Source organism: Rhizophagus irregularis, chromosome 15 (genome assembly GCF_026210795.1).
Source record: "Rhizophagus irregularis chromosome 15, complete sequence".
Taxonomy (NCBI): domain Eukaryota; kingdom Fungi; phylum Glomeromycota; class Glomeromycetes; order Glomerales; family Glomeraceae; genus Rhizophagus; species Rhizophagus irregularis.
In genome coordinates, this window is record NC_089443.1 from 2,017,031 (window position 1) to 2,041,536 (window position 24,506).

Sequence of the window (24,506 nt, forward strand, 5' to 3'; positions counted from 1 at the left end):
TATTCATTGTTCTTTGCAATTCTTTTGATAATGCCCAACTTTCCCACATTTTTTACATCGACGTTGTGTTTTTGTTTTAGAACTAGATATTTCACATGATGACTTAAACCTTTTCGTACCCAATGGTCTCCCTTTTCCACGCCGTTTCTTTGGATTCTGTAACAATGGTATTGATGGATCGAAATTCTCCTTGTCACTTGTGTCATCATATTGATAAAATTCTTCAGAGTCCGTTTCATCATCATCATTTTTATCATCCGCAAATTCTTGTAGTAAACTGATAAGCTGTTCCGATTTAGAAGTTGTTTGTAAAGCCTTATTTAAGGCTTTCTTATATACACCATGTAATTTACCATAAACAATTCTTTGTTCAAGAACTGTTAATCTTTCCTCACAATAATCATTATTGTTTTGATCAAATAAACATAAACTTGATACAAATTCGTCGGTATTATATTCAATCTGTTGATTGTCTTGTAAAAACTTATCAGCAGTTATAAATGATTCTTGTACAGCATTTCTGTCTTCATTATACCATCGCGTTGGAATAAATCTAATATGAAAAACTGCTTCTTTTGTAGTTAACATCACTTGAAAATAATGTCTGCATATAATACCACTCTGTACAATTGAAAGACAAGAACAAATATATCCCCAATTTTGTAATAATAAAATGTAATGCTTGATCTTTGACGAATTACCAACACTGACAGCCCAAATTTCTTTAACATTATTTAGACCAACATAACTTATTATTTGTTTTAAAGTAGCCTGTGGAAGATCAATTTCTGATGCTTCATCAGAATTTTTAGTTAATAATTCTTCTTCCATTACTTCACAATTTCGTTCAACCAGCATTGCTACATAATATAGTGATTGGTTCATCTCATCACGATGCATTTTTAACATTGTAGGAGTAAGATAATGTTGAAGAATTTGATCGATTTTAGAAAATAAAAAGTTTGAATTTTTCTGATGTCGTATGGTAGGAATCGATAAACGCCAGAAATTATATTCATTTTCCTTGTCTTGCAAATCAAGTAGTCTTTGAATTTCAGCTACAAGATCGCATAATGGTATGTTGGAATTGTGCAATAATCGTTTTAAACAGCCATTTACAGATTCAACTCTAGAACTGGCTATCATTCCTCCTGTAAACTTGAATTTAGTATAACAATGAGCCCAATACATTTTTGTTTTATAAATAAATTCCAGATATGTTTTAGCATTAGGATAATTTTGTAAAAGGTTGTTGAACCATTGCTCAAAAACATTTTCCACAATACAATTTCTACAACTATAGAATGCTGTTAGGAATGCTTGATAATCATTGCCTAGCAATTTTCTGAGATTTTTATGTAAATTTTGTGTAATATGGTATGCACAGTGAATAGGATAACTTGATGGAAGGGTTTGTCGAATAGCTGCATCAACAGCTGGATCAGAATCAGTTATTATAACAATTGGCTGCATACCAGTTGATTTCGTTAATTGGGTAAACATCCAAACATGAGATTCGAAACTTTCATCTAGTAGAAGAGCTTGCGCAAGTAAAACATTACGTCTATCATTATTAAAACCAACAACTAATGATAAGGCCATGCCGTATCTGTTTGTCTTATGAGTAATATCATTTATGACACAATCAGAATAACGTACCCAATTTTCTACTTGAACTGGAGTCATCCAGAATAAATATGTTAATGTATTATCATCGTCCCATCCCCGAACCACAACCCATCGAGAATCTTTTTCTTTTTCATTATCAAGCCAATTAGAAATTTGAGCAGCATCATTTGACAAAGATTTGCTATTTGGGCGAAACTTTTTAATAGTAGCATAAAGATCCTTCGAAAATATAGGGTGTGAAGGAAATTTCCCTTCAAGAAACTTTCGTTGAGATGTAGCACCAAACTTGCAGTGAATGGTCATAAACTTAATGTCTTCAATCATTTCCATAGTAAATTTCTTTGATTCCTCAAATTCAATAATTGACCTATTTAATGGATGATTATGATCTTCATTGATTTTATTTATAGACACCAGACCTTCGGGATTTTTGTTTTTTGGACATGAAACATTAATGGAAAAGGGACAATTTAATTTCTTTGTAGCAGTATTTCTTGATGAATTTGATTCATAAGTACGTCCATGAGAGCAGATAAATGTTCTTCGACGAATAACACCATCATCACGAGTGACACGATCTTTTATTTATTAAATGAAAGCCTTGTTGTTTTGCCCATTCATTTAAAAACATTTCACATTCATCCCACGAAGTAAATTTCTTTCCTGAAAACAAAGCTGAATCACTATTTTCATTAAGCAATAGTAATCTATCAATACCTATTATATAATCGCAAAATAAACAATAAAAATTTTAGTAAATATGACGAAATCTTAACACTAAACTGTAACCCTCTCTAACCCAAACCCTAACCCTAACTAATCCTAACCCTAACCCTAACCAGACCAACCAGACCCTAACCCTAATCCTAACCAGACCCTAACCCTAACCCTAACCCTAATCCTAACTCTAATACTAACATGAATTCAAAACAACATATTTCATAGCAAAGATACCTGCAGCTGCTAATAAGTTTGATGATTCATCAGTATCGCCAGTACTGTCAGTAGCGTCAGTATAAGCTCGTTCATTTACATTCATATTAGAAGTGGTGTTGTTGTAATTAAGGTAGTAGGTTATGGGTAAAAATATCAGTGTTTTTATAAGGAATAGTTAGATAAAAAGAGTAAAAATGAATGAAATAACTTTATAAATACTTGTGTCGGTTAAAATGCTAAAGGAGGGAAAAAAAGCTTCGTGAGAAGGATAAAAAAGTTTCGTGGGAAGTATAAAAAAAGTTTAAGGATAAAAAGAAAGCGTGGGAAGAGATTTGATAATCATTACTTCATATCACGTGACATATCACATGACAAATGGATACTAGCGATGAATCGCATACGCGATAAATGATAATTTTCTATATAGTATATTATTCATCTTATTAATTTTTCGTAATAATGTATTTAAAAAATTTGCTAATGTAACGTACTTATTATTAATATTATATTATTAAATCGAATTCTATTTTAAGTAACTTCGTGAATTATGAATCTTTGATTTTAATAAAAGGTATTAATTAAAATGTATCCTTATATATATTCTATATAACAATAAGATAGATGACACGACTTGACGACTTGTTAACAGCTCAAAAATCAAATATGTTAAATATCGCCTTTATTTCAATTGACTTTGGTAATAAAGAAAAAGATATTTAACATATCGATGAGCAGTTTAGATTTTAAAAGTCAAACTGATTTCGGATTAAATATAAATTAATGCATGTAATTCAAAGTTCAAATAAACGCACTACGTATATACTGTATACAGTATACATGATATATTCATTATTTTTAAAAATCTAGTGAAAGGCCATTTGTCAAACAAAGAACATAATTGTGAAATCAATTTCATTCTAAAGAAACCTTTCCACTGAAACGTAAACCAATATCAATCATTAAGCTTGGAAAAAATTGTTGATGGATTTAGATCAATAATCTCTCGCTAAAATATGGAAGGTTAAAAGAGATTTGTATTTCGTACTCAAATTATTGATTTAACAATCAATGAAAAAAAAGTCACTATTATACTCACTAGTTAAAATAAACTGTAATTATATTTGTTTAATGTAGATCCATAATTTAAATACATCTAACTTTATTAATTGTAGCTAAAAATATTATAAATGCAATACAAATGTTTAAATTAAAAGAATTTTTAACATGAATTAAATTTGTAAGTTTTCAATCTATTTTGAGCTTTTTGATGTCCTTGTTTTGCAGATTTTTCAAACCAGTAAATTGCTTTATTTATATCTTTCTCAATTCCACCCCCCATTTCATACATAAGAGCAAGGTTATTTTGAGCATCCATATCTCCTAAATCTGCTGCTTTTTGATATAATTCAAACGCTTTTTGTTTATTAACACTAGTTCCAATTCCAATATCATAACAATATCCTAATCCACTTATTCCTTCCTTACATCCTCCTTCAGCTGAATGTTTTGATAATTTAAAAGCTTTGTTATGATCTTTATCAACCCCTTCTCCATTTATATACATTATAGAAAGATTTTTTTGAGCCACGTTATTTCCTAAATTTGCTGCTTTTTCATATAAATAAGCAGCTTTTTCTAAGTCTTTTTTAACCCATACGCCAAAATAATAAAAACAACCAATTTTAAATATTCCCTCCGCAAAATCCTTATTAGCTGATTTTTCAAAATATTCAAAAGCTAGCTTTTCATTTTTTCCAGTCCCATGACCAAATTGATAACATAATCCAACAAAATATTGTGCCAATATATGGTCTTGCTTTGATGCTTTGATAAATAAATTAAATGCTTGAATATTATTTTCAGTAATTTCAATTCCATAATAATTAAAGTATCCAAGTAAGAAAATAGAATCCAAATTATTTTGATTATCTATCAACCAATTATAAATTTCTTGCGATTTTATATCACGACTATCAAAATAATTTAAAATATATCCACATGCATTTTTCCCTTCATTAATTAATTTAAAGATAAATTCTACTATTTCATAAATTATTTTACTTAAATTCTTTTCAGATAAAATATTTTCATTAATTATTTGTTCATTTGCTGATAAAGATATTATTTCTTTTGTATTCATTTTATCAAAATTTTGAATAATTTGAGACAAATCTCCATGGTATGAATTACTAACACTTGAAGAAGTATTAACATTAGTTGAATTAATATCTTGCTCGTCTGATAATTGAAGATCTGATTTAATTTGGCGATTTTCTGTTATCATGCTTGTTTTTGCAATCATTGCTTTTAATCTTTCTACCACCTGGTCAATAGTTGGACGATTATCTGGTTCACCATCCCAACAATCTAAAAAAAAAGAATATATAATTTAAGAAATAAATTATAGTAATATATTGAATAATATTTAAATATTAATTACCAGTATAAAGTTTTATATAATTTTCAGGTGCATCAGGAATAGGATCTTCTCTAAGACCTTCTTTAATTTCTATAGCCAAATCAAGATCATATTCGTCATTAGAAAAGGGAGGTTGTCCGCTAGATATCTCCCATAACAGTACTCCAACACTGTAAACATCGCTTTTTTCGTTAAATGAGGATAATTGTGTTGAATTTTTATTATTTCTTCGTTTACCGAATCTTTTTGGATCAACGTAAGGAATTATTCCGAATAATTTTGATTGTTTGGACGATGATCCAATTCTTTTTGACAACCCGAAATCGGCTACCTTTATTGTGTTTCTATGAACCAATATATTACCTGAATGCTATAAATATATATTAAATTTATAATTATAAAAATAAAAATTTAATTTAATTAAATTAACATAATTACCAAATCACGATGAATGATCCCTTCATTATGTAAACACGACACGCCACAAGCTAACTGGTACGCCAAGTTATATTTATCATCCCAGGTGAGATTATCAAAGTTTTTCTTTAAATAATCTTTAAGAGTACCAGAATCGGCATATTCCATGACTAATAAATATTTTATTAATAAATCATCTTGATTGTCTAACGAGTTAAAAAGAAATAATTAAAATTAATTTTATTACATTTTTTGAATAAGTCAAATAACATAATTTTGAATATTATCTATCATTGGATTATTTTTATTATACCTGACTCAAATTTTGTAACTCCATAGAAATTAATAATATTATCATGAAATTGTATTTCTCTTTGAAGTTTAAGCTATATTATAAATATGAATTTAATTAGTATATAATACGATCATTATTAATGTAAAGCTACTATTATTATATTTTTTAATTACCTCATGTACAATTTCTTTTACAGTGACGTTGTTAAGATCAAAAAAAGATTTCAACGCTATAAATTGATCCGAATTTTTCCAATTTGCACGATAAACTTTTCCGAATGCTCCAGAACCAATTACTTGAGTATTATTAAAATGCTTGTATTCATAACTTTTAAAATATCCTTTAACAATAGCTTCTTCAATCCAAGTAACCCACTCATCTGTATTTTCAGTATCCTGCATTTCGATATTATTAGACATTGTGGAAGTATGAACGATAACAAAGACTACTTGTCGTACGAAAAAAAATGAAATCCCAGTTATATGAATTCTGGGTAATACACGACAGAAAAGGAATTAATTTTGGTAAGTGCGAGATCAAAAAATGTAAGATCGACATTTTATGATAGTAATATTCGCTGAACGTTCTGCAAAGGAAATGAAAATTTATTAAACATATTATCTATTTCAACTTGCTTTGTTGCTTGATTCACTAAAGACTGGGTGATGAAATTAATTACCACACTTATTTACTTGATCATCTGACAATATTCAAAATATTTTCGATGCGAATAGAAATGAAAGTTGAATTTTCTCAATCAGATTCGAATATAAATAATGTTATATGCTAACAATCGGGTCAAATTTTTTAAAAAATATTTTTACGGGTGGTGATAGGTTAATATATTCAATTTTAACGAAAAAATTTAATGTATATATAGTATATTATTCATCTTATTAATTTTTCGTAATAATGTATTTAAGAAATTGTTAATGTATTATTATTAATTAAATCCAATTCTATTTAAAGTAATTATGAATCTTTGATTTAATAAAAGGTATTAATTAAAATGTATCTTTAATTCCTTATATATGATTCTATATAACGACAAACGCAATAAGATAGATGGCACGACTTGACGACTTGTTAACAGCTCAAAAATCAAATATGCTGAAATATCGCTTTTATTTCAATAAACTTTGGTAATAATAAAGAAAAAGATATTTAACATATCGATGATGCAGTTTAGATTTTAAAAGTCAAACTGTGATTTCAGATTAAATATAAATAATGCATGTAATTCAAAGTTCAAATAAACGCACTACGTATATACTGTATACATATACAGTATACACGGTATATTCATTATTTTTAAAAATCTAGTGAAAGGTCATTTGTCAAAGAACATAATTGTGAAATCAATTTCATTCTAAAAAAACCTTTTCAGTGAAACGTAAACTAATATCAATTATTAAGCTTGGAAAAAATTGTTGATGGATTTAGATCAATAATCTCTCACTAAAATGTGGAAGGTTAATCGTTGAATTGGACCGGAAAGTATAAATAAAAGAGATTAGTATTTCGTACTCAAATTATTGATTTAACAATCAGTGAAAAAAAAGTCACTATTATACTAGTTAAAATAAAACTGTAATTATATTTGTCTAATGTAAATCCATAATTTAATACATCTAACTTTATTAATTAAAATTAAAAATATTATAAATGCAATACAAATGTATAAATTAAAAGAATTTTTATCTTACATGAATTACTTTTTTAAGTTTTTCAAACTATTTTGAGCTTTTTGTAATCCTTGTTTTGCAGATTTTTCAAACCAGTAAATTGCTTTATTTATATCTTTCCACATTCCATTCCCCATTTCATACTTATCACCAAGGATATTTTGAGCAATCGTATCTCCTAAATCTGCTGCTTTTTGATATAATTCAAACGCTTTTTGTTTATTAACACTAGTTCCAATCCCAAAACTATAACAATATCCTAATAATCTTATTCCACCGATAAATTCTCCTTCGGCTGATTGTTTTGATAATTCAAATGCCTTGTTATCATCTTTATCAACACCATATCCATTCATATACATTATAGCAAGGTTATATTGAGCTAAAATATTTCCTAAATTTGCTGCTTTTTCATATAAAGAGAAAGCTTTCTTTAAGTCTTTTTTAATCCCCATGCCTCTTTCGTAAAAATAACCAAGATAATTTATTCCTGACGGATAATTCTTATTAGCTACTTTTTCAAAAAATTTAAAAGCTATCTTTTCATTTTTTTCGGTTCCATATCCAAATTCGTAACATAATCCAACATAAACCTGAGCCAATGTATGATCTTGCTCTGATGCTTTAATAAATAGATTAAACGCTTGAATTATATTATCACTAATTTCAATTCCATAATAATTAAAATATCCAAGTAAGAAATTAGAATCCAAATTATTTTGATTATCTATCAACCAATTATAAATTTCTTGCGATGTTATATTACGACTATCGAAATGATCAAAAATATATTCGTATGGATTTTTTCCTACATTAACCAATTTAAAGATAAATTCTACTATTTCATTAATTATTTTACTAAAATTCTTTTCAAATAAAATACTTTCATTAATTATTTGTTCATTTGTTGATAAAGATATTATTTCATTTGTATTCATTTTATCAAAGTTTTGAATAATTCGAGACAAATCTCCATGGTATGAATTACTGACACTTGAAGAAGTATTAACATTAGTTGGATTAATATCTCGCTCGTCTGATAATTGAAGATCTGATTTAATTTGATGATTTTCTGTTATCACGCTTGTTTTTGTAACCATTGCTTTTAATCTTTCTGCCACTTGATCTATAGTTGGGCGATTATCTGGCTCGCCATCCCAACAATCTAAAAAAAAAAAGAATATATAATTTGAGAAATAAATAAATTATAATATATTGAATAATATTTAAATATTAATTACCAGTATAAAGTTTTATATAATTTTCAGGTGTATCAGGAATAGGATCTTCTCTAAGACCTTCTTTAATATCTATAGCCAAATCAAGGTCAGATTCTTCATTAGAAAAGGGAGGTTGTCCGCTAGATATCTCCCATAACAGTACTCCAACACTGTAAACATCGCTTTTTTCGTTAAATGAGAGCAATTGTGTTGAATTTTTATTATTTTTTCGTTTACCGAATCTTTTTGGATCAACGTAAGGAATTATTCCGAATAATTTTGATTGTCTGGATGATGATCCAATTCTTTTTGACAACCCGAAATCGGCTACCTTTATTGTGTTTCTATGAACCAATATATTATTTGAATGCTATTATAATTAATATATTTAAAATTAATAAAAAATATAAATATAAAAATAAAAATTATACATTTTAATCAAATTAAAATAAATACCAAATCACGATGTACTATATCTTCATTATGTAAGCATGACACAGCACAGGCTAACTGGTAGGCTAAGTTATATTTATTATTCCAGGTAAGATTATTGAAATTTTTCTTCAAATACTCTCTAAGAGTACCAGAATCGGCATATTCCATAACTAATAAATATCTTTTTAATAAAATATCTTGATTGTCTAACGAGTTAAAAAGAAATAATTAAAAAATTAATTTTGTTACATTTTTTAATAAATCAAATAACATATTTTTAAATATTATTCTATAATGGATAGTTTTATTATACCTGATTCAAATTTTGCAATTCCATAATACTTAATAATATTATCATGAAATTGTATTTCTCTTTGAAGTTTAAGCTATATTATAAATATGAATTTAATTAGTATATAATACGATCATTATTAATGTAAAGCTACTATTATTATATTTCTTAATTACCTCATGTACGATTTCTTTTACAGTAAAGTTGTTAAGATTAAAAAAAGATTTTAAAGCTATACATTGTTCCGACTTTTTCCAATTTGCACGATAAACTTTTCCAAATGCGCCGGAACCAATTTCTTGAATATTACTAAAATGTCTGTATTCATAACATTTAAAATATTCTTTAACAATGGCTTCTTCAATCCAATTAGTCCATTCATTTGTATTTTCAGTATTCTGCATTTCGATATTATTAGACGTAGTGGAGTATGAACGACAAAAAGATTATTTGTCATACGGCAAAAATTAAATCCCAGTTATATGAATTCTGGGTAACACACGACAGAAAAGGAATTACTAATTTGTAACATTGCAAGTGCGTGATCAAAAATGTAAGATCGACATTATATGATACTAGTAATATTCGCTGAACGTTCTACAAAGGAAATGATGAAAGTAAAAAATTTATTTTAAAAACAAATTATCTATTTCAACTTGCTTTGTTGATTGATTCACTAAAGACTGAGTGATGAAATTAATTACCACACTTGTTTACTTGATCATCTGACAATATTCAAAATATTCTCGAAATAGATATGAAAGTTGAATTTTCTCAATCAGATTCAAACGTTATATAAATAATATTATATGCTAACGATCGGAACAAATTTTAAAAAAAAATTTTTTAGCGGATGGAGATAGGTTAATGTATTTAATTTTAGCGAAAAAAATTTATTGTATATATAGTATATTATTAATCTTATTCTATTTTAAGTAATTTACGTGAATTATGAATCTTTGATTTAATAAAAGGTATGTATCCTTATATTTATTCTTTATAACAATAGACGCAATAAGATAGATGCATGACTTGACGACTTGTTAACAGCTCAAAAATCAAATATATTGAAATATCTCCTTTATTTCAATAAACTTTGGTAATTAAGAAAAAGATATTTAATATATCGATGATGCAGCTTAGATTTTAAAAGTTAAACGGTGATTTCCAGATTAAATATAAATTAATGCATGTAATTTAAAGTTCAAAAAAACGCACTACATATATACTGTATACAGTATACACGGTATATTCATTATTTTTAAAAATCTAGTGAAAGGTCATTTGTCAAGAACATAATTGTGGAATCAATTTCAACCTTTCCACTGAAACGTAAACCAATATCAATTATTAAGCTTGGAAAAATTGTTGATGGATAGATTTAAATCAATAATCTCTCATTAAAATGTGGAAGGTTAATCGTTAAATTGGACCGGAAAGTATAAATAAAAGAGGTTAATATTTCGTACTCAAATTATTGATTTAACAATCAATGAAAAAAAAGTCACTATTATAGTTAAGATAAACTGTAATTACATCTCTTAAATGTAAATCCATAATTTAAATACATCTAACTTTATTAATGCAATACAAATTTTATAAATTAAAAGAATTTTTATCTTACATGAATTACTTTAAGTTTTTCAATCTATTTTGAGCACCTTGATGTCCTTGTTTAGCGGATTTTTCAGTCCAGTAAATTGCTTTATTTATATCTTTCTCAATTCCATCCCCATTTTCATACATATTACCAAGATTATATTGAGCATACATATCTCCTAAATCTGCTGCTTTTTGATATAATTCAAATGCTCTTTGTTTATTAACACTAGTTCCAATTCCGCAACTATAACAAAATCCTAATACTCTAAATCCCTCCTTACATTCTCCTTCAGCTGATTGTTTTGATAATTTAAAAGCTTTATTATAATCTTTATCAATCCCTTCTCCATTTATACGTAATACAGAAAGGTTATGTTGAGCCATACTATTTCCTAACTTTGCTGCTTTTTCATATAAATAATCAGCTCTTTTTAAGTTTTTTTTAACCTCTATACCATTGTTATAAAAATAACCAATTTTGATTATTCCCGATGCAAAATCCTTACTAGCTACCTTTTCATAATATTCAAAAGCTAGCTTTTCATTTTTTTCGGTTCCATATCCATATTCATAACATAATCCAACAAAATATTGTGACAATATATGATCTTGCTTTGATGCCTTATCAAATAAATTAAATGCTTGATTAGGATTTATACTACTACTAGTAGTTTCAATTCCATAATAATTAAAGTATCCAAGTAAGAAAATAGAATCCAAATTATTATGATTATCTATCAACCAATCATAAATTTCTTGTGATTTTATATTACGACTATCAAAATAACCAAAAATATATTCGTATGAAGTTTTTCCTACATTAACCAATTTAAAGATAAATTTTACTATTTCATTAATTATTTTACTTAAATTCTTTTCAGATAAAATACTTTCATTAATTATTTGTTCATTTGCTGATATTTCTTTTGTATTCATTTTATCAAAATTGTGAATAATTTGAGACAATTCCCCATGGTATGAATTACTGACACTAGAAGAAGTATTAACATTAGTTGGATTAATATCTTGCTCATTTGATAATTGAAGATCTGATTTAATTTGGTGATTTTCTGTTATCATGCTTGTTTTTATAATCATTGCTTTTAATTTTTCTACCACCTGGTCAATAGTTGGACGATTATCAGGCTCTCCATCCCAACAACCTAAAAAAAAGAACATATAATTTAAGAAATAAATTACAATGTATTTAATAAAATTTAATATAATTACCAGTATAAAGTTCTATATAATTTTCAGGTGTATCAGGAATAGGATCTTCTCTAAGACCTTCTTTAATTTCTATAGCCAAATCAAGATCATATTCTTCAGTAGAAAAGGGAGGTTTTCCGCTAGATATTTCCCATAACAGTACTCCAACACTGTAAATATCGCTCTTTTCATTAAATGAGGATTGTGTTGAATTTTTATTTTTTTTTCGTCCTAATCTTTTTGGATCAACGTAAGGAATCATTCCGAATAATTTTGATTGTTTGGACGATGATCCAATTCTTTTTGACAACCCAAAATCGGCTACCTTTATTGTGTTTCTATGAACCAATATATTATTTGAATGCTAATAAATTAATATATTTAAAATTAATAAAAAAAATATAAAAATAAAAATTTACGTTTTAATTAAATTAAATTAAATACCAAATCACGATGTACTATCTCTTCATTATGTAAGCATGACACAGCACAGGCTAACTGGTAGGCTAAGTTATATTTATTATTCCAGGTAAGATTATTGAAATTTTTCTTTAAATAATCTCTAAGAGTACCAGAATCGGCATATTCCATAACTAATAAATATCTTTTTAATAAATCATTTTGAATGCCTAACGAGTTAAAAAGGAATAATTAAAAAATTAATTTTATTACATTTTTGATAAATCAAATAACATATTTTTAAATATGATTCTTATCATTGGATAGTTTTTATTATACCTGTATCAAATTTTGTAATTCCATAATACTTAATAATATTATCATGAAATTGTATTTCTTTTTGAAGTTTAAGCTATAGAATGAATATAAATTAATGAGTATATATTATACTAATTACTAGTATCGAAGTGAAGCTATTATATTTCTTAATTACCTCATGTACAATTTCTTTTACAGTGACGTTGTTAAGATTAAAAAAAGATTTCAAAGATATACACTGTTCCGAATTTTTCCAATTTGCGCGATAAACTTTTCCGAATGAACCGGAGCCAATTTCTTGAATATTATTAAAATGTCTGTATTCATAACATTTAAAATATTCTTTATCAATAGCTTCTTCAATCCAATTAATCCATTCATTCGTATTTTCAGTATTCTGCATTTCGATATTATTAGTCATAGTGGAGTATGAACAAAACAAAGATTATTTGTCGTACGGAAAAAATGAAAGTCATTTATATGAATTCTAGTAACACATGACAGAAAAGGAATTAATTTTGTAACATTGGCAACATCGAGATCAAAAAATATAAGATCGACATTATATGATAGTAATATTTGCTGAACGTTCTACAAAGGAAACGATGAAAGTAAAAAATTTATTAAACAAATTATCTATTTCAACTTGCTTTGTTGCTTGATTCACTAAAGACTGGGTGAATGAAATTACTCTTATTTACTTGATCATCTGACAATATTCAAAATATTCTCGAATAGAAATGAAAGTTGAATTTCTCAATCAGATTCGAATGTTATATATTTGCAACAGGGTGGGACATCCTTTATATCACCTTGCCGATCATATAGTAATTTGGTATCGGTTCGGGCGAAGCCACAGAAGTTCGGGCGAAACTTGAAACTTTTATGGGTTATAGATTAACAGCTTTAAAATTAATAGCCGAAATAACACAGTGAAATTTTAGGTAACACAAAAGTTATGGGCGAAATAATATTTGCAATTATATTGGTATAATTTATATAATAAATAGAGGTTTTAAATATAATTTCTCAATCAATTTGTGTAAATATTTATGAACTTACTATCAAAATGTTCGTCTTGATGAGATGAATTTAACAAGCTATAAAACATTAAAATTTGATCAAATTACTCAATTTAAAAATTCAGCCCATTTTCTAGTTAATTTTTGGATTTGAAAACATTTAATTTTCGGGCTTTTGTATGAATTTGATAATGCATAGCAGAATTTGCAAAAAATAATCCATAGTTATGTGATAATATCGATAATACGCCCTGTTGTTATATGCTAACGATTTTAATTTAAATTATTTTCGTCTCGATGATTTTATTTTTTGCATACTTTTTTTGTTACGAACGTATTTTATTACCAACTGAAATATATTTAAAAATTGGGATCAGTTGATGAATGTTTAACAAATTAAGGCAAAAATTTCGTAATGCAATAAATTAATTATATGGTGATAAACGAATATAAAACATTTTAAACTTGGTAAGTGTTAAATCATAGTTTTTTAAATTCCTGTATTTTTTATTTGGCCCAATAATGGTAAATAAAAAAAATCATTTTAAAATTTTTTTAATAGAAACACCAACACAATGAATGTCAAGGTTTCTTTTATTTATTTATTACTTTTGATATACAGTATTTATATATATTTTTTTGAAATAATTTTCATTATAATCGGGAATTATTATTATTATTTAGTTATTTACACCACCCTTAATCTAATTATACGTTAGTAGTATTTAATTTTGAATACCCTTTAATATTTAACTGTATCCGATATTTCAATGAATGATATTTTATATGTATTTATACTATGGGAAGATTTTTAATAGAGATTTTTACTTACTTTTTTTACTAAAACAAAAAAAAAAAGAAAAATTTTTGGACGGAGTAAATGATATGATTTTGGAAAAATACCGGTAGAGATGGATTAATATATTTAATTTTAACGAAAAAATTATTGTATATACAGTATAGTATATTATTCATCTTATTGATCTTTCGTAATAATGTATTTAAAATTTTTAATGTTTATACTTATTATTAAATCGAATTCTATTGATTTTATTAAGTGATTTACGCGAATTAAGATGATCTAATAAAAGGTATTACTAATTAAAATGTGTCAATTTACAGTATACTATGTAAAAATGAACGCAATAAACGCTTACATAGTAGTTACACTGATACATGTTTGAAAAATAAGCCGTAAAAGCGGCAAAAATTTTGATTTTTTTTATGGTATTATTATTTTACTTGCCGTTAATGTTAACTTTATGAGTCGTTATAGCGCGACTTGACGACTTGTCAACTGCTTAAAAATCGAAAATGTTGAAATACCGCCTTTATTTTGACAAACTATGAGATAATAAAGATAAAATAAGATATTTAACATATCAAAAATGCAGATTAGAATTTAAAAGTCAAAAGATGATTTCAAGATTAAATATAACATGCAATTCATGATATAATTTAAAAAATTAATGATTTATATAAGGTTATTACAAAACTTTAAAAACGCACAACATACAGTATACTCTGATACATTATACACAGTATATTCATTTTTTAAAAAATCTAGTGAAAGATCATTTGTCAAAATGTAATTACGAAATCTATTTCATACTAAAGAAGCATTTCCGCTGAAACATAAACTTTAATATCAATTATGAAGCCTTAAAAAAATTGTTGATGGATCTTAATAATATAGTATATCAAATGCAACAGTGGAGAGAATTTTTTCGCACCAAAATTTAATTAAAACAAAGCTTCGAAATAAGCTTTGCACAGAAAATTTGAATAAATATTTAATGATTTTAATCAATGTTCCTGATATAGAAGATCTTGACTTTGAAAAAGCATACGATAATTGGATTAATTTAAAAGCAAGGCGGATGCAAAATGTAGTAAATTCTCAAGAGTGAAATTAATTTTTATTAATGAATTCGTAAATAAACATTTTTAGCGTAAATTTTTATATTTTAGTAATAAATAGAATTTTTTTGAGCTTTTGCTTTTATATATAAAGAGCAGATAAAATATTTTTTTGCGCATATCCTTTTAAATTTGAATAAGCGGTAAATGCACTGGCCGTCATCTGAATCACGTATTGGACCAATAATGTAGCTCGAACGCACAACATATTTTTCCGACGTATAAAATATTTATTTAACGATATGTCTATTTTAAAATTTATAATATAATAAATATAATAATATAAAATATTCAAAAAAAATATATTAGACCATAATATAAACCATCATGTGTATCATGTGTACCATGTGATAAATTATTAATGACTGCCGCGGTCCAATTAAGAACTACAAATCTTTTTTTCTAACGAAACTTCCCCTTTCCGTCTTTTCTCTTTTACCCACTGTAAAAAAAAAAAAAATGAATAGTATCCACTTGGCCATCTAAAAAAGTACGTAATGATTAGTTTATTTCTTTTCGTATTCATTACTAACTTTTGCCTTTTGTTTTTATAGGGTTCAACTTCTTAATCATTTAATGAAAGTTTCATTCTTTTCTTTTTTCAAACGCGTGGAATTTGGTAAGAATTCAGATAATTTTTTTAATACATTCTTTTAATGAAATGTTAGAAACGTTTCATTCATTTTTTTTGAGCAGGCCCGGATTCCGGAGAGTGGATTTCTGGTAGGAATTCTCTTTGGGGCATTTTTTTTTACAAAATGGGACCAATGTTTCATTTTACCTTTTAGTTAGATCATGTTGATGCTACTTTGGATCTTTGGAAGCATAGGACTTCGTAGAAGAATCCGAAGAATTAGTTTTTTCATTAATTTTTCGAAGTACCAGCCCCCAATTTTTGGATGTTAAGAGTAGTAAATTTCAAAGATATCAAAATAAAAAAAAAATGGTCTTTTTCAGGTGGGACTTCTGAAAAATGAAAATCCTATATATAAATGAATCCTCAAATTTTCACATTTTTACATACGTATAATTTTAAGAGCAATTAATAGGTATGGAATATTTAGAATATTTGGAGAGAACGTAATTAATTTATGTGTATTATCTTAAAGGATATACAATATATGATATTGCTTCGATACTTAATTACATATTTACTAAATTTAACAACGTATTAAAAAATTTTAACAATATATTTATTAAATTTTATTACTAAATTTTATCGAGATGGTTAAAAAATTGTAAACGACTTTGATAATAAATTCGTGACGATTTATTGAAAAATTAATCTGCAAGCGTCTTAATGTGCAGTAACTGCATGTACGTTTCAGCAAGGTAGTTTTGTCAAATAGTTTACTCCTATGGCCCTACCCAATTTAGCATCGATTTACCGATCTAAATTTAACTTTCCCTTTTTAATAATTAACTTACAGGGTGATTTGATAGTTAAATAAGTTATGTTTATTAGAACGGATTCGATTTAAAACTCTTCGTCCTCATCTTAATAATTTATACTTTACGTGCTTTTTTTTATAAACGTAATATAGTATTTAATAATAAAAACACAAATATTGCGCTATTTTCTAAAAAAAATCTATTATACCATTATACCATTACTTATTATCAATATTAGATATTATTAAATCGAATTCTATTTTAAGTAATTTATGTAAATTATGAATCTTTGATCTAATAAAGGATGTACTAAGAATAAACGCAACAAACACCTAAAAAAAATAAGTCGTAAAAAGCATCAAAAATTTTGAATACATATCTTTTATTTATTTCATTTGCCGTTAACGTAAGTTAACTTTATGAATCGTTATATATTCATTCTAATGTCCGGTATTTTATGTTGACAAAAAAAAACGTTGTCTATTGGCAATGAAAAAGATACAATGGAAAGATAGATGGCACGAATTGACAATTATTAGCAGCTTCAAAGATCGAATATGTTAAAGGTTGAAATATCGCCTTTATTTTAACAAACTTTGGTAATAAAAATAAAATAAGATATTTAACATATCAATCATGATGCAGATTAGATTTTATGATTTTAGATTAAAAATTAATGCATGTAATTCATTGGCATAAAAGATATAATTTAAACAAGTAATGATTTATATAAGGTTATTACAAAGTTCAAAAAAAACGCACAGCATATACTTATACAGTATACACGGTACAACGTGAAATTCGATATAACGTTCCATTAGTAAAATTTATCAAAAATCCGTTATATCAAGAATTCCGTTATATTGAGGGCAAATTAATTATACGTTATGATAATCCGTTCCAGACCTCAATTCCGATATATCAAGATTTTACTTATGATCTGTTATATTGAGGTTCCGGTATATCGAATTTCTGTGTATATCCATTTTTCTAAATATCTAATGAAAGGTCATTGTCAAAAATGTAATTGCAGAATCTATTACATTCTAAAGAAACTTTTCACCGAAACATAAAATTCAATATCAATCATGAAGCTTGGAAAAAATTGTTGATGGGTCTAAATCAATAATATTTCACTAAAATGTAAAAGGTTAATCGCTGAAATTGGTCCGGAACTCCGGATATGAATAGTATTTCATACTCAAATTATTATTGATTTATAAACAATCAATGAAAAAAATAACAAGCCACTATCATTTTCTTTATAGTTAAAATAAAAAACTATAATTAATATTTGTTTAACGTAAATCCATAGCATTTAACTTTATTAATTGTAACTAAAAATATTATACAAATGTATAAATTGAAATAAATAATTCTATCTTACATGAATAAGTTTTTCAATCTATTTGTCCCTTGTTTTGCAGATTGTTCAAACCAATAAATTGCTTTATTTATATCTTTCTCAATTCCATCCCTATTTTATACATAAGAGCATGATTATTTTGAGCATGCATATCTCCTAAATCTGCTGCTTTTTGATATAATTCAAACGCTTTTTGTTTATTAACACTAGTTCCAATTCCATTACTATAACAATATCCTAATCCGTTTATTCCCTCCTTACATTCTCCTTCAGCTGACTGTTCTGATAATTTAAAAGATTTATTATAATCTCTATCAACCCCTTCTCCATTTCTATACATTAAAGCAAGATTATGTTGAGCTGACCTATTTCCTAACTCGGCTGCTTTTTCATATAAATGAGCAGCTTTTTCTAAGTCTTTTTTAACCCATATGCCTACGTCATAAAAATAACCAATTTTAAATATTCCCATTGAAGACTCCTTGTTAGCTAATTTTTCATAATATTCAAAAGCTAGCTTTTCATTTTTTACAGTTCCATAACCAAATTGACAGCATAATCCAACAAAATGATGGCACATATATGACCTTGTTTTGATGCTTTAATAAATAAATTAAATGCTTGATTAAGATCTTTACTAGTTTCAATTCCACAATAATTAAATATCCAAGTAAGAAAATAGAATCCAAATTATTTTGATTATCTATCAACCAATTATAAATTTCTTGCGATTTTATATCACGACTATCAAAATAATCAAAAATATATTCGTATGAATCTTTTCCCACATTAACCAATTTAAAGATAAATTCTACTATTTCATTAATTATTTTACTTAAATTCTTTTCAGATAAAATACTTTCATTAATTATTTGTTCATTTGCTGATATTTCTTTTGTATTCATTTTATCAAAATTTTGAATAATTTGAGACAATTCCCTATGGTATGAATTACTGACACTTGAAGAAGTATTAACATTAGTTGAATTAATATCTTGCTCATCTGATAATTGAAGATCTGATTTAACTTGATGATTTTCTGTTATCACGCTTGTTTTTGCTACTACCTGGTCAATAGTTGGACGATTATCAGGCTCTCCATCCCAACAACCTAAAACAAAGAATATATAATTTAAGAAATAAATTACAATGTATTGAATAAAATTTAATATAATTACCAGTATAAAGTTTTATATAATTTTCAGGTGTATCAGGAATAGGATATTCTCTAATACCTTGCAAAATTTTCATAATCAAACAAAAATCATATTCTTCACTAGTAGAAAAGGGAGGTTGTCCGCTAGATATCTCCCATAACAGTACTCCAACACTGTAAACATCGCTTTTTTCGTTAAATGAGGATAATTGTGTTAAATTTTTATTATTTTTTTGTTTATTAAAATTTTTTGGATCAACGTAAGGAATTATTCCGAATAATTTTGATTGTTTGGACGATGATCCAATTCTTTCTGACAAACCGAAATCGGCTACCTTTATTGTGTTTCTATGAACCAATATATTATTTGAATGCTATTATAATTAATATATTTAAGATTAATAAAAAAATATAAAAATGAAAATTTACATTTTAATAAAATTAATTAAATTAAAATAAATACCAAATCACGGTGTACGATCCCTTCAACATGTAAGCACGACAAGCTAATTGGTACACCATGTTGTATTTATTGTCCCAGGTAAAATTATTGAAATTTTTTTTTAAATAATCTCTAAGAGTACCGGAATCTGCATATTCCATAACTAATAGATATCTTTTTAATGAATCTTGGTTGTCTAACGACTAACGAGTTAAAAAGAAATAATTAAAAAAATTAATTTTATTACATTTTGAATAGTCAAATAACATATTTTTAAATATTATTATCATTGGATAGTTTTATTAATATAATATATACCTGACTCAAACTTTGCAATTCCGTAAAACTTAATAATATTATCATGAAATGGTATGTATTTTTGAAGGTTAAGCTATATAATGAATATAAATTTAATGAGTATATATTATAATTGCTAGTATCGAAGTGAATCTAAATTACCTCATGTACAATTTCTTTTACAGGGACAGATTTTAACGCTATATATTGTTCCGAATCTTTCCAATTTGCACGATGAACTTTTCCGAATGACCCAGAACCAATTTCTTGAATATTACTAAGATGTTTGCGTTCATAAAATTTAAAATATTCTTTAACAATAGCTTCCTCAATCCAACTAACCCATTCATTTATATTTTGCATTTCGTGATTTTCCTTTATACTAATAGTTTTGTAGTCGTTATTGCTTTTAAACTTTTTACTACCTGCCCTATAAAAAAAGTTTGTGCTAAATTTGTGCCAAATGGGTTAATCATACGATATTTGTTTAGAATTTGTTCGAATTTATATTATTTTTTAGTACAAATTTCGAATAAATGTTGTATGATTAGCCCGTTTGGCACAAATTTAGCACAAACCTTTTATAGGGCTTGGCCTATGGTTGGTCGATTACTTGGTTCATTATCCCAACAATCTAAAAAGTACATATCTACATATCCGCCGATCTGCGGAATTAACAAAATTCGTCTAAATTAAGGAATTTGACAACAATTTAATAAAATTAGGTTAATTAAGTTTCGCAAAAATGATCCCACTTGTGCTACATGATCATATAAGAAATTACTTCAACAAAAAAAGTAGCGTTGAAAAATTTTTTTCTTACGTAAACTCCCTATTAAATTCCCCATCAACTTTTCAACTAGTTTTTACATCAAGTTAGTTAAGAATTTTTGCAAGTATATTAGTAATTATTTTACATTAGATACAACTTGGAGCTGTTTTTTTATTTTTATTTTTATAAAAAACTCGATGATTTATAATACACGAGCAAAATTGGATTATAAAATTTTGCTTTTAAATAGTTTTATCAATTTATTTATTATAAATAGAACCATCATTATTTGTTTCGATTATAAATTTTATAATCATGAATGTCCAAATGGAAGAACCAATATAAAAAACTCAAGAAAGTGTAATATATTAATATCATATAAATATTTTTTTAACCCCTGATAAAAGTTCATTTGTAATTGCGGAGTCTTATTTTATTATTCTGAAAAAATGCAACATAAACTTTAATGTCAATTATGAAGATTGAAAAAATATTTACGTAAAATGGTAATCATTTAATTGGACCGTTGATAACGAATAATAAGAGGTTAATTTATAAATTGATTCGTGTTCAAATTATTGATTTATAAAACAATCAAAAGAAAAAATTATAGTTAAAATAAATAAATAATAGTTATTGGCCGAACTGCGATGTAATTATATATATTTTTAATTAAATACGTAAAATACAGTATTATAAAATACGACACAAATATATAAATAAAAAAATTCTTAATTTACGTGAATTATTTTTTTTAACTTTTCCAACCTATTTTGAGCATCTTGATATCCTTGTTTGGCAGATTGTTCATACCAGTAAATTGCTTTATTTATATCTTTCTCAATTCCATCCCCTATTTCATACATATCACCAAGATTATGTTGAGCATACATATCTCCTAAATCTGCTGCTTTTTGATATAATTCAAACGCTTTTTGTTTATTAATATTAGTCCCAATTCCGTAACTATAACAATATCCCAATACCCTTATTCCACTCAAACATTCTCCCTCAGCTGATTGTTTAGATAAATTAAATGCCTTGTAATCATCTTTATCAATACCGATTTCATTTATATACATAATGGCAAGATTACTTTGAGCCACATTATGTCCTAAATTTGCTGCTTTTTCATATAAATGAGCAGCTCTTTTTAAATTTTTTTTAACTCCTATACCTTGTTCATAAAAAAAACTAATTTTAAATATTCCTAACGCAATCTCTTTATTAACTAATTTATCATAATATTCAATAGCTAGCTTTTCATTTTTTACAGTCCCATAGCCAAATTCATAACATCCTCCAACGTAATATTGTGCTAATATATGACTTTGCTTTGATGCTTTGATAAACAAATCAAATGCTCGATCAAAATTTTTACTAGCTTCAATTCCTACATAATTAAAATATCCAAGTAAGAAAATAGAATCCAAATCATTTTGATTATTTAACAACCAGCTATAAATTTCAAATGAATTTATATTATGATCATTAAAACAATCAAAAATATAATCATATGCTGATTTTCCTCTATTGTTTAATTTAAAAATAAATTCTACTATTTCATTAATTATTAAATTCATTTCAGAAGAATTAATTATATTAAACATTTCACTTGTTGATACTGTAGGCGCTATTTCTTTTATATTCATTTTATCAAAATTTTGAATAATTTGAGATAATTCTCCATGGTATGAATCATTGATACTTGAAGAAGTATTAACATTAGTTGGATTAATATCTTGCTCGTCTGATAATTGAAGATCTGATTTAATATGATAATTTTCTGTTATTATAGTTGTTTTTGTAATCATCATTGATTTTAATCTTTCTATCACCTGGTTTATAGTTGGACGATTATTTGACTCACCATCCCAACAATCTAAAAAAGAAGAATATATAATTTAAGAAATATATTACAATGTATTGAAAAAAAAGTTTAAATATTATTTACCAGTATAAAGTTTTATATATTTATCAGGTGTATCAGGAATAGGATCTTCTCTAAGACCTTGCATAGCCAAATCAAGATCATATTCTTTAGTAGAAAAAGGAGATTGTCCGCTAGATATCTCCCATAAAAGTACTCCAACACTGTAAACATCGCTCTTTTCATTAAATGAGAAAATTTGGGTTAAATTTTTATTGTCTTCTCGTTTACCAAATCTTGTTGGATCAATGTAAGGAATTATTCCAAATAATTTTGATTGTTTGGATAATGAATCAATTCCCTTTGATAACACCTTTATTGTGTTTCTATGAACCAATATATTATCAGAATGCTATTAAAATGTATATATTTAAAATTAATTATATAATAAATATAATTTACGTTTAATTAAATTAAAATAATTACCAAATCACGATGTATGATACCTCCATTATGTAAACATGACACGCCACAAGCTAACTGGTACGCCAAGTTGTATTTATTATCCCAGGTAAGATTATTGAAGTTTTTCTTCAAATAATCTTTAAGAGTACCAGAATCAGCATACTCCATAACTATTGAATATTTTTTTAATAGATCATCTTGATTGTTTAAATAAAAGAAATAATTAATTATTTTATTACTTTTTTTTGCAAAAGTCAAATAACATATTATTTATCATTGGATAGTCTTATTATATACCTGACTCAAATTTTGTAACCCCATAGAACTTAATAATATTATCATGAAATTGTATTTTACTTTGAAGCTTAAGCTATATATATATATCAATATAAATTTAATGAGTATATACTACAGTTATTGAAGTAATAAAGTTATTGTATTTCTTAATTACCTCATGTACGATTTCTTTTACAGTGACGTCATTAAGATTAAAAAAAGATTTCAAAGCTATATATTGTTCAGAATTTTTCCAATTTGCACGATAAACTTCTCCGAATGTACCGGAACCAATTTCTTGAATATTACTAAAATTGTATTCATAACATTTAAAATATTCTTTATCAATAGCTTCCTCAATCAAATCAATCCATTCATTTTTATTTAAAGTGTCTTGCATTTCGATATTATTAGACATTGTGGAAGTATGAACGACAGCAAAGATTATTTGTCGTACGGAAAAAAATGAAATCCTATTTATATGAATTCTGGTAACACATGACAGAAAAGGAATTTTGTAACATTGCCGATTATAATTTAATTGCGAGTTCGGAACAAATATATTATATAATTTATCGCAATAATTTATTCTTTACATACTAAAGCATAACCAAATTCATACGCTATTTATTTAAAAAGAAATCTATTATATCATTAACCAAACCTATCGAT

The 24,506-nt window shown here is 26.1% G+C and overlaps 5 protein-coding genes across 5 annotated transcripts; all 5 read right to left on the reverse strand.

Annotated features, from left to right (window-relative positions):
• Nucleotides 1-3,692: 3,692 nt before the first annotated feature.
• Nucleotides 3,693-6,115, reverse strand: OCT59_007165 (uncharacterized protein; the record flags this gene model as incomplete). The annotated part of the gene is made up of 5 exons (XM_025326729.2): nt 3,693-4,932; nt 5,006-5,354; nt 5,423-5,607; nt 5,715-5,787; nt 5,870-6,115. The coding sequence occupies 5 exons, from the start codon at nt 6,113-6,115 to the stop codon at nt 3,785-3,787; spliced, it is 2,001 nt and encodes a 666-aa protein (XP_025174681.1). The 3' UTR covers nt 3,693-3,784.
• A 1,183-nt stretch (nt 6,116-7,298) lies between these two features.
• Nucleotides 7,299-9,732, reverse strand: OCT59_007166 (uncharacterized protein; the record flags this gene model as incomplete). Its single annotated transcript, XM_025326730.2, has 5 exons — nt 7,299-8,546; nt 8,623-8,971; nt 9,058-9,242; nt 9,350-9,422; nt 9,505-9,732. 5 exons carry the CDS (start codon nt 9,730-9,732, stop codon nt 7,408-7,410), a joined length of 1,974 nt encoding a protein of 657 aa, XP_025174682.1. The 3' UTR covers nt 7,299-7,407.
• A 1,143-nt stretch (nt 9,733-10,875) lies between these two features.
• OCT59_007167 (uncharacterized protein) lies at nt 10,876-13,277 on the reverse strand (the record flags this gene model as incomplete). Its single annotated transcript, XM_025326731.2, has 5 exons — nt 10,876-12,093; nt 12,161-12,503; nt 12,584-12,768; nt 12,878-12,950; nt 13,032-13,277. The coding sequence occupies 5 exons, from the start codon at nt 13,275-13,277 to the stop codon at nt 10,958-10,960; spliced, it is 1,983 nt and encodes a 660-aa protein (XP_025174683.1). The 3' UTR covers nt 10,876-10,957.
• A 5,367-nt stretch (nt 13,278-18,644) lies between these two features.
• On the reverse strand, nt 18,645-20,814 carry OCT59_007168 (uncharacterized protein; the record flags this gene model as incomplete). The annotated part of the gene is made up of 6 exons (XM_066146876.1): nt 18,645-19,073; nt 19,144-19,667; nt 19,735-20,086; nt 20,184-20,350; nt 20,473-20,545; nt 20,614-20,814. The coding sequence occupies 6 exons, from the start codon at nt 20,812-20,814 to the stop codon at nt 18,645-18,647; spliced, it is 1,746 nt and encodes a 581-aa protein (XP_065998526.1).
• A 1,140-nt stretch (nt 20,815-21,954) lies between these two features.
• On the reverse strand, nt 21,955-24,252 carry OCT59_007169 (uncharacterized protein; the record flags this gene model as incomplete). Its single annotated transcript, XM_025333188.2, has 5 exons — nt 21,955-23,105; nt 23,178-23,505; nt 23,580-23,755; nt 23,856-23,928; nt 24,010-24,252. 5 exons carry the CDS (start codon nt 24,250-24,252, stop codon nt 21,955-21,957), a joined length of 1,971 nt encoding a protein of 656 aa, XP_025174684.1.
• Between the last annotated feature and the right edge of the window lie 254 nt (nt 24,253-24,506).